The 10058-nt window shown below is 31.4% G+C and overlaps 1 protein-coding gene across 3 annotated transcripts; it reads left to right on the top strand.

Moving 5' to 3' along the window:
• Positions 1-378: 378 nt before the first annotated feature.
• Positions 379-4651, top strand: LOC7483796 (COP9 signalosome complex subunit 7). 3 transcript variants are annotated; one of them, XM_002302457.4, is made up of 9 exons: positions 381-754; positions 853-928; positions 1771-1859; positions 2410-2499; positions 2748-2792; positions 2907-2977; positions 3461-3599; positions 4029-4137; positions 4325-4366. In XM_002302457.4, exons 1-8 carry the CDS (start codon positions 596-598, stop codon positions 4101-4103), a joined length of 744 nt encoding a protein of 247 aa, XP_002302493.3. In that variant the 5' UTR covers positions 381-595; the 3' UTR covers positions 4104-4137; positions 4325-4366. The 3 variants fall into 3 exon arrangements, with proteins under 3 accessions (XP_052306819.1, XP_002302493.3, XP_006386542.2); XM_006386480.3 differs by having other exon boundaries at positions 382-754; positions 4049-4137; positions 4325-4651; XM_052450859.1 differs by lacking the exon at positions 4325-4366 and having other exon boundaries at positions 379-754; positions 4032-4137.
• The last annotated feature ends 5407 nt before the right edge of the window (positions 4652-10058 follow it).

Here is a 10058-nt window from a genome sequence, read left to right as displayed (position 1 = left end):
TTTTAAAGACAATAAAGAAAATTTATTTATATTCTTTATAAATTTCCAATGTGAATTTATATTTTCAATCAAATATAACTATTTTTAACACTATAACCTGTGATACTACATATTTTGTAGAAGTATTTTGCATAAAAATAAATTAAAACAATATATTTTTTTAAAATTATTTTAGACATTAACATATTAAAACAATTTAAAAATATAAAAAAAATAATTTTAAATAAAAATAATTTTTTTTTAAAAATAGAATCACGTTTCCAAACAATGTCCCTCCCATAATTCCACAGCAGCAACGACAACTCGTTTACCCTCAATGGAAACATCGCATTCTGTTCTGTCAAAAGATCACCTTCATAAACAAACAAATTATTATAAATAAACAAAAAGCCAGCCTTTTCTCCTTCCACTTCACACATAAGAGTGCTAAATTCCCACTCCTCTCTCTTCCAATTCCTCCTCACAAGCCCTAACCCCCTCAATCCCAATCAGAAGACTCCGTGACCCTCTCAATGTCCTGATCCTATCCACCTCCACAAATTCCTTATATTCATCTGACTAAGGCTAGTCGTCTTCCGATTTTTTTTTAGAGAGAATGGACATCGAACAAAAACAAGCAGAACTCATCGATCACTTCGTAAATCAAGCATCCACTTTAAAAGCATCCGCTCTTTGGCCTCTTATTATCGAAGCCACTTCTCATCCTTCTCTCTTTGCCTTCTCTGAGATTCTTTCCGTCCCCACCGTCTCCGAGGTGTTTTCATTTATCCATTACTTTCCCTGCTAATTTCTTCTCCATGTTGTTCGAGGGTACTTTTGGTGTCTTAATTTGGTTTTGAAATTTACTGACAGCTCCAAGGAACTGAGAATTCTTTGTACCTCGATGTTCTTCGGTTGTTTGCTCACGGAACCTGGACTGACTACAAAAGTAAGCATTCAAGCTTTTCCTTTTCTTTGTCCCTCTATTTGTTTTCGATTAGTTTCCGTTTTATTTTAATTATGTATGTGAATCCATATTGGGTTTCCAATTGCAGAAGAAAATAATTTTGATCAATTCTTTTTTTTTTTATATCTGCACTGCACTTGATAATTTGATATGGAGAACTTGAGCTAACTGGTTTTGTTGCGGAAGGAGATTCGTGAATCATTGTATGGGGAAGTGTATTGAATGACTGTAGTTACTCGGTTTTCTTGTTATCGGTAATATGCGAACCAATGGGCTTCATTTGAAGATGGACTTTGATTTTTGTTGGTTCGGATGAACCAAAAGCAACTTTGATTATTCCAGCCGTGGGCTCTTTAGCTTGGAACTGGTTATACTAATGATGAATGGGTCTTACTAGGAGCAACTGGAAATCAAATATTCTATGTTCAACTAACTTGTTTTTTCCTTGCACTTGCTGAACTACTGCTGTACTTAAAAATATTTGTATTTATCGCTTTTCCTTCTTTACGTGTTCTTGTTCTTGCTTTTGGTATGCCTCGTGAAAGTCTGGTTCTTAACTGTAATTAGGTAGCTTGAAATGAGATTCTTGAAGAGCCCCCCGACCTCAACAGCTGTCAAAGGAGTTTTTCTAATGGAGTACATGAAATGAATAGAAATTTTGTGTTGTCATTACTACAATATGCGATGGTGTAGATAATAACATGTTCTTGTATTCTGGCCGTATTGTTTTAATAACAAGGTCCTTGCTGTTGTTTTTTCTTTTTATCCCCATTTCTGTTGTTTTTGAGACTTTAATGGAATGGGCAAAACTTTTTTGCTTATAGATAATGCTGGCCATCTTCCACAATTGGTTCCTGATCAAGTCCTCAAGCTAAAGCAACTTACTGTGCTTACCCTGGCTGAAATGAACAAGGTATCTTTCCTTGTATTATGAACCCTTTCTACAGAAATGAATTTTCTTATTTGAGTAGCTAATTTGCCTTCTGGACTGGCTCATGGAATCTTGCCACCTAAAAGTTAATGACGCAACTCACAAGATATGTCAGCAGTTATCTTAAAAAAGAAAGAAAGAAAGAAAGAAAGAAACATGCAGTAAATTATCACATAATTTAGAGGAGTTACTCATTCTAGTTGGAGCTAAAATCTAAATTCAGTTTTAATAAATCCAGTCAAGTTACTGTAATTTTCTCTGAAGTAAAATTGGAATTGGTTTTGAGCTTGGAATGTGACTTGAGTGTTTGAAAATTCAAAATCTTAACTGTTATTGATTCATATAAATATATGGAATAAGTAGATTTCATACGTTGGCAATTACTGTTATTTTTAATTTATGCTGTACCACTAGTTTAAAAGCTGATTATTGCATGTTTCTTCTGTTTTCTTCTGCTCTTTTGAATCAGAATATTTTACTGTCCTCTTGGTCCTCACCATTTAGATTGTTCCTGATGTTTGTCCTTTTCTAGGTGCTACCCTATGATCAGCTAATGCAGGAGCTAGATGTTACAAACGTTCGTGAACTTGAAGATTTTCTTATCAATGAGTGCATGTATGCGGTAGGTTTTCTGCCAGCTGCATTTCATTCCTTCTACAACTATGGTTGTTTTTTCTTCCCTCTGTTTTTTTTTCTGTGGGAAAATGGAGTTGATTGGGCTAGCAAAATGTATAAAATTTTTTATGGTGTTGTAGTTCTTTCAGTGTCCTATTTTCTTTCCAGACTATTGTGATACATGAATTAGGATTATGCTAGTCATCCTGCTCATTTTCTTTTCTTTCTTCTTTTTTCTAACTCTGGTTCTTTCAGGGAATAGTACGAGGAAAGCTAGATCAGCTGCGAAGGTGCTTTGAGGTCTGTGAATGAATGTGTCATCAGCTTGCCTTCAGCTGTATTCTACTATATCTTTTTACCCTTCTCAAACATTTTAAAGCTTATATGATGTCTTCTTTATTAATTTATGTGTAGGTCCAATTTGCTGCCGGTAGGGATCTGAGGCCTGGACAACTTGGGAATATGTTACAAACACTATCGAACTGGTATCTTCTTTAGTTGACTAGCATCGTCATATTCTCTTAGATTATTTTGTGTTGTATGCATGGCTGCAAAATGCCTCAGCCCTTATGGATTTGGGAACTGCTACTCTATTTTTATTCATTAAACACAATAATCTGCTTTAAAATCCTTTGTGCATGGAAGACCTGAATATTTGAACATGTTGGAGGATTCCATAGTTGCTTGGTAAAGTTATTTGATTCTTCATGTCCCCTGGGTAATGTTTTTCAGTCTATTTTGACTAGTTTTTCAAATTCAAGTTAATTTGTTATCATGTGTGACCTTGTACATTCTGCTGTTATATGACAGGTCTTGATACTAGCCTTTAAATAATAATGAAAGTTTCTTTCCAATTTGTTTAATGTTTTGATTTTCTTGCTCATCATGTATTTCTGAATATGATGTTCATTCTGTGTTAAATCTGTTAGGTGAGCACCATATCTAACTTTATACCCATGGATGTCTAGGTTGGCTACATCAGATAATTTACTTGTCTCAATTCAAGAGAAGATAAAATGGGCTGATTCTATGAGTGAATTGGATAAGAAGCACCGAAAGGATGTAGATGATAGGGTGGAAGAAGTAAAGAAGTCACTCTCCCTCAAGGTCAGTTGAATCCAGTTTTACATTCAAGCATTATCCATGGAGTATGATATAATATTCTTTTTAAGAATAAAAAATCTGAAACAAATAATTATGCATCCTTGCACATGAAGTAGTGTCATGGAGCATCATGTTATCTGAAAGAAATAACTGGATATTCCACAAATCATATGTAGATAGGTTGTGCATCAATTTTTAATGTATGTATACTGGAGCTATTGTTTACTAGATTAACATGACTTGCTTATCTTTGCTAGCAATGTTTCAACTAGATAAATGCAAAAAATCTTTGTTTATCTGGGAATATGAGGAAGTTTATCTTTATTTTCCTCGGTTGGAATCTTGTGGTAGCAAATTCAATTAGTACATGACAAGGAGTCTTATTCAGTTACTGGATATGTTTGTCGATGTGTCTTACTTACGTTGTGGCAGAAGTTACAAACTGTAAGCAGGCAGACATTGACTTCCGAGGGCACGAGGAGATCTACTCTGAACCTGGTGGAGTGATGGACTATGAGGAAGACCGAAGCCGACCCAAGAGGTATTTTTTCACTTCCATTCTTGTGGTTACATCTATGCATGCACTGTCATCTTGTAGATATCAGTTAATGGTCTGGGGAATATCAATTATCAAATTAGTTTGGGAATAGTGAATTCTATATGCTTGTCTTAGTGTCCAACCGGACTGGCTTCGATCTAGTGTTTTAATGGTTATTCGGAAATTGCAGGAGACGACATCCAATGTCTTGAAGATATAGATATAGATCATGGAACTCATTGGATATGTGTCCATGTGACTTGCCTGATTTTTGTTCATGGCATACCAACAGCAACTGATTGCAGCTTTTGGAGATGGTGATATTACCAGACAGTGAATTTGTTTTTGCCACTCTAGACTGATATTTGAAGATTGTACCTCGGTTTGAACCTATTATTATTCCTATTGAGTCGTAAAGAACAAAACCAGATTTGTTGGTGCGGCTGAAAACTTTTTGAAGTCGGATTGTTGTTCTGATTTTTTGCCTCTTGACGTAGTTCCTTCAATTTGTGATAAATTATCTGCTCTTGTATAGTCTAGCTGCATCCTTTATGAAACCGTAAGAGTCATTTTGTGGTAAAAAAATTCTCCTTCGGACCCTGTATTCCACTCCCTTGTCAAAGTATGATTATAGTTTATCATCCCATCGACTTGGATGAAATAATTGAGAATAACAGTACGATAATTTATAAGAGAATATTTGTTGCAACAGAAATTTGACTTTTTTATGTGGAGATTAATTTGGTGTGCAATCCTACATTTTAGGTTAAGAATAGTTGTGGACCTGTTCTATGCAGTGGTCTGATTTATGGAAAAATTCGCTATGCTGTTATAGACCGATAACATGCCCGCGCGCTGCCGCGGGCTTATAAAACAAATGTATTTGATAGTGTTATAATTATGAACCAGCGCTAGATAAGTAATAGAAATTAAAGGTATGATGGAGCAAATATTTCATGACGAAAAAAAAAGTTGTGTTGGTGATCCAAAACTTAGAGACTGAATAAAATGATTTGTAGTAATTTACAGTGTTTTGTGAGGAAAGATACAGTGCTTTCGCCACATGATTTAGCTTTTCAGTTAATAAAAAGAAAAAAAAATTACAAAGCTAAATTCTCTACCAACTTAATATTAAAAAAAAAAACCAACAAAGATAATTTTGGAAGGAAAAAAACCCATGAGAAAAAATGTTGTAGCAATCCACAGTGTTTTGTGAGAAAAACTATAACGCTTTCCTTATATGATTTAGTTTTACTGTAATTATAATTCTTAACCAACTCAATATTAAAAAAAAATCGACAAAGATAATTTTGGAAAAACACTGCAACAATTCACAGTGTTTTAAAGAGAAAAATTATAAAGCTAAATTCTTAATCAGCTCAATATTAAAAAAAAATCGACAGAGACAATTTTAGAAAAAAAAAAAAAAACACCAAAAAAAGGAAAAAAAATCATGTTGGAAACACTGTAGCAATTCACAGTGTTTTGTGATGAAAGCTACAATGCTTCCTCACATGATTTAGCCTTATTTGTAATGACTTGTAATTGTAATTCACAAACAACTTAATATTAAAAAAATAAAATTGAAAAGGATAATTTGAAAAAAAATTAAAAAAAAAACCATGTGGGAATGAACAATAATTTTTTAAAAAAATTACAGTGCTTTCCTCACATATTATAACTATAATTTTTAACCAACTCAATATTAAAAAATAAAATAAAAAAAAGATAATTTTGGAGAAAAAAAACCATGCGGAGAAACACTGTAGCAATCAACAATGTTTTAAAGAAAAAAAATTACAAAACCAAATTCTCAATCAGCTCAATATTAAAAAAAAATCGATAAATATAATTTTAAAAAATAAAGAAATAAAATAGAAAAACTAAGTGGGAAAACATCACAGCAATTCACAGTATTTTAAAGAAAAAAATTACTAAGCAAAAATTTTAACCAGGTCAATATTTAAAAGGTAAAACCAACAAAAATAATTTTGAAAAAAAAATAAATGAAAAAAAAGAAATAATAAGAAAATTGAAAAAAAAGAAAAAAAAAGAAAGTTGAAAAAAAAAAGAAAAAAAAAAGAAAGTTGAAAAAAAAAAAACGAAAAAAAAAAGAGGGAGAAGAATCACTGTGGATTACTGTTGTAATCCACAGTGATTTGTGTGTGGGGGAACAGTAAATCCCCCACACGTTTTAGTATATTCGATAAATATAATTTTAAAAAATAAAGAAATAAAATAGAAAAACTAAGTGGGAAAACATCACAGCAATTCACAGTATTTTAAAGAAAAAAATTACTAAGCAAAAATTTTAACCAGGTCAATATTTAAAAGGTAAAACCAACAAAAATAATTTTGAAAAAAAAATAAATGAAAAAAAAGAAAAAATAAGAAAATTGAAAAAAAAGAAAAAAAAAAAGAAAGTTGAAAAAAAAAAGAAAAAAAAAAGAAAGTTGAAAAAAAAAAACGAAAAAAACAAAAGAGGGAGAAGAATCACTGTGGATTACTATTGTAATCCACAGTGATTTGTGTGTGGGGGAACAATAAATCCCCCACACGTTTTAGTATATTAGTTAATAAACTGATTTTATCTTAATTTGATGATAAAAAAACTTGACAACAGTAATAAATGAATCAAATTATAAAAAAAATCACAATAACTAGAGAAAATATTTTTCCAAATAGGGATAATGATATAGCTCAATTTCTAGTTCATTAAATACTGCAAAATAAAATTGGGTAAAATAAGGATCTAAAAATCAGCCTGAGTCAACCTAAGTTAACATGATAAACTTGTAACCTTGGTAATCAGGGTCGAGCCAACCTTGATTATCCTACTAAACCCGTGGTCAAAGTTATAAGATCATAATAATCCGATAAAAAGGAAAATCACAAAGACCATTTAAAAAAAAAACAAATGTCAACCTATATTAACTATTCAAACTTGTGATTCAGATCATAGACTTGTATAATGTACAAAATAAACCTTGTCAGCACTATTTTTATCATTACGAACATCGTTAGAGATAAAGCCTCTTAGCCCTAGGAGTTGCATTATAGAATGGATTCCCCCAAAGATAGGGTCACCTTAAAGTCTATTAGATGTGATGCATTAACAAATATCTCGAGGGATACTCCACTCCTTTCTTGATAAAGTTTTAGAGATAACCCTTAGTAATGAGTCTCTCTATTTCTTTATTTTTTTTGAAAGCATAACATTCATCTATATTATGATTCTTATCTTTATGGAAAAAAATTTATGTAAATTGCGCTTACTAACATCTCCTTTTATTGACATTCATCTATATTATGATTCTTATCTTTATGGAAAAAAATTTATGTAAATTGCGCTTACTAACATCTCCTTTTATTGATGGTTTTTATTGATTGTGGATATTATAGAAACTTTTTGTCTTTAATAGTTGTCCACACTTCAACCTTAATGGTGTTTAAAGAAGTTGTCATCAATTTAGGGTATATAAATATGTTTTTTATTGGTCCCCTATAATTGGGGTTTTTTCTAAATGTATGAGAGTCACAAAAGTTGTTTGTATGTGTTTTGAAGATTATTCTTTATATCTGTGAAAATATAAATGCTTATGTCTTGCCACAATTACTTCTTGTACTCCTAAATGGTTTTTCATAACCTGCTTGACTTTGAAGAGAGTTTTATTCAGGAGTGTATATAGTCATTCAAACTAGGATTAGTTCCACTTATCAAGGCCTTTATAGCCACAAACTCAAACAAGCATTCTATTTTGAGCATCTTCTCATTGAATATCTTTAGATATGCTCTGGTACTTTCTCCTTCTCTTTAAGTACTTGTGAAGAGCTTAATTGAGTTATTTCTGGCAGTTCGTGATAAAATAAGCAATCAACTTGTTTTATAGATCAGAGAAGTCAAGTATGGAATTGGGTTCTAAACTATAGTTTATGGCTTATGCAAATCCATAAAACATTATGAGGAGGATTTTGTATATTATGTTGCTAACTTGTATCACCAATTCAAGATTGCTTTTGACATTATGCAGATGTTCTCTAAAGTTAGTGAAACCATTATAATTATCTAGGTTCATCTTTGTGGGAAAAAATTCCTTGAAAAGATTAGTGATTAATACATCATGGCAAAATAAAAAATATCATATTTGGTGAGCATTGTTTTTGCTCTCCTCTCGTCGTGGTCTTTTATGTTCATGACCACTCAAGTAAAATTCTAAAAGAGAATGATGACGATAGCGTTGCTTGTGGCTATGACTAGGTATAGCCTTTTTGTTTGATTTATTAAGATCATATTTGGACAACCCTATTTGTGAATGCTCACTGTGATAATGAGACCGAATCCTTGGCATAATAAAGGTGAGGTGGTACTCTCATCTACTCTCTTGCATGTCATTTTATTCAGTCCCCTTTAGAAAATAAATTTGTTTGTGCACTTGTGGTGGAACGAGTGGTTGTATTGTCTGTGGTGATGAGGTAAGAGCTTTAAGTTGTTGTTGAGTAGCATGAACAACTTCAGTGAGAGTTCTCATTGGTGGAGCTACTGATAGGGATTTATGGAAGCTGATGATAATGATAGGAGATTAATCACTCTCCCTTGTAGAGTTTCTAAATTGCAAGTTATGAAAAAACTTAAAATAAATGTATGAGAAAATGAAGTAGTTATTGTTCAGTTTTTTCACAGACAATGTTATTGATGAAGTTGAAACTTTAAAGAGAGCCAAACTTTTTACAACTAATAATGATAATGGATTGATGAATAGATCAAGAAAATTGGAACAAATAAAATATAGGGCACCTGAAAAAACAAGTCCCTTATGTGTTTTTTATGATCTTTTAATGTTTGAATTAATGTAATAAAAAAAGAGGATAAACAAGATAAATACAAAGAATTAAAGTGAGATGTTGTAGAGAATAGGGTTTTTTTTTATTATATACCTTTGATGCACAGGTGATAGGGTATTTATACACTTAGGCATTCACCATTTCGTATGGTTTACCTGATGAAGTAGTTCATCATGAGAAAGTAGTAGCTCAAATGAGGAAAAATCCTTATTGGCTTAAAGAGGACAACCCTTGATCGGTTGTGTTGGTTAACCAATAAAGTTTATTTTCTTGTAAATCATGTTAAATGACCATTTGACCATGAGAATATTTGGAATTTATATATTCATGTTTATTATTATTTTTGTCAACTGGATAAGAAAAAAAAAAAAGAGGTCTAGTTGTTTTGGCTGACACAAACGAATATATATATATATATATATATATATATATATATATATATATATATATATATATAAAAGCAATTACTAAAGAAGTTAATTCTAACTTTAATTGCAAAAATTATTAAGCAAACTAACGCACATGTTAAATGTATAAATACAATTAAAAGACACGAGGTCGGCTAGTTGGTCATATAAACAGTGAACTAAGCTAATATATTTTTTAGTTGTTTAGTTAACAAATTTATGTTTGAGCTCAATGGTTAATATGTGGGGGTAATGTTGTTGTTGCGGGTTTGATTCAAAGTGAAAGCAAATTTGTTTTTGATTCATAAATAATATATAACTTGTTGTCTGTGTATTTTTTATTAAAGAAAAGGGTCGTCAACTCTTTATATATAAAAAAATTAGCCTAGGACCACGGGCCTCCCTCTGGCCCATGCGTTTGGTTTTTTTAACAGTCTCATGGCTTTTATTTATTGGCCATTTGTTTTTTTATTGGCCATTCGGTTTTTTTTTTAATTTTATTTTTTAATATTAGGTATTTTATTGAATTTTATTATTTAGTATTATGTTTATTGTGAATTATTTTTTGTATTTTTTATCATATAATAAAATAAAAAACTGAGTCACGAGTTTGACGAGTTTATTAGGATGAACTCGACGTGTTTATTTTTTCTTAAGACCTACCCAATTAACAAG

The sequence above is a fragment of the Populus trichocarpa genome, chromosome 2, assembly GCF_000002775.5.
Source record: "Populus trichocarpa isolate Nisqually-1 chromosome 2, P.trichocarpa_v4.1, whole genome shotgun sequence".
Taxonomy (NCBI): Eukaryota; Viridiplantae; Streptophyta; class Magnoliopsida; order Malpighiales; family Salicaceae; genus Populus; species Populus trichocarpa.
Note: the sequence above shows the minus strand (reverse complement) of the source record. Positions and strands in the feature narration are given on the sequence as shown.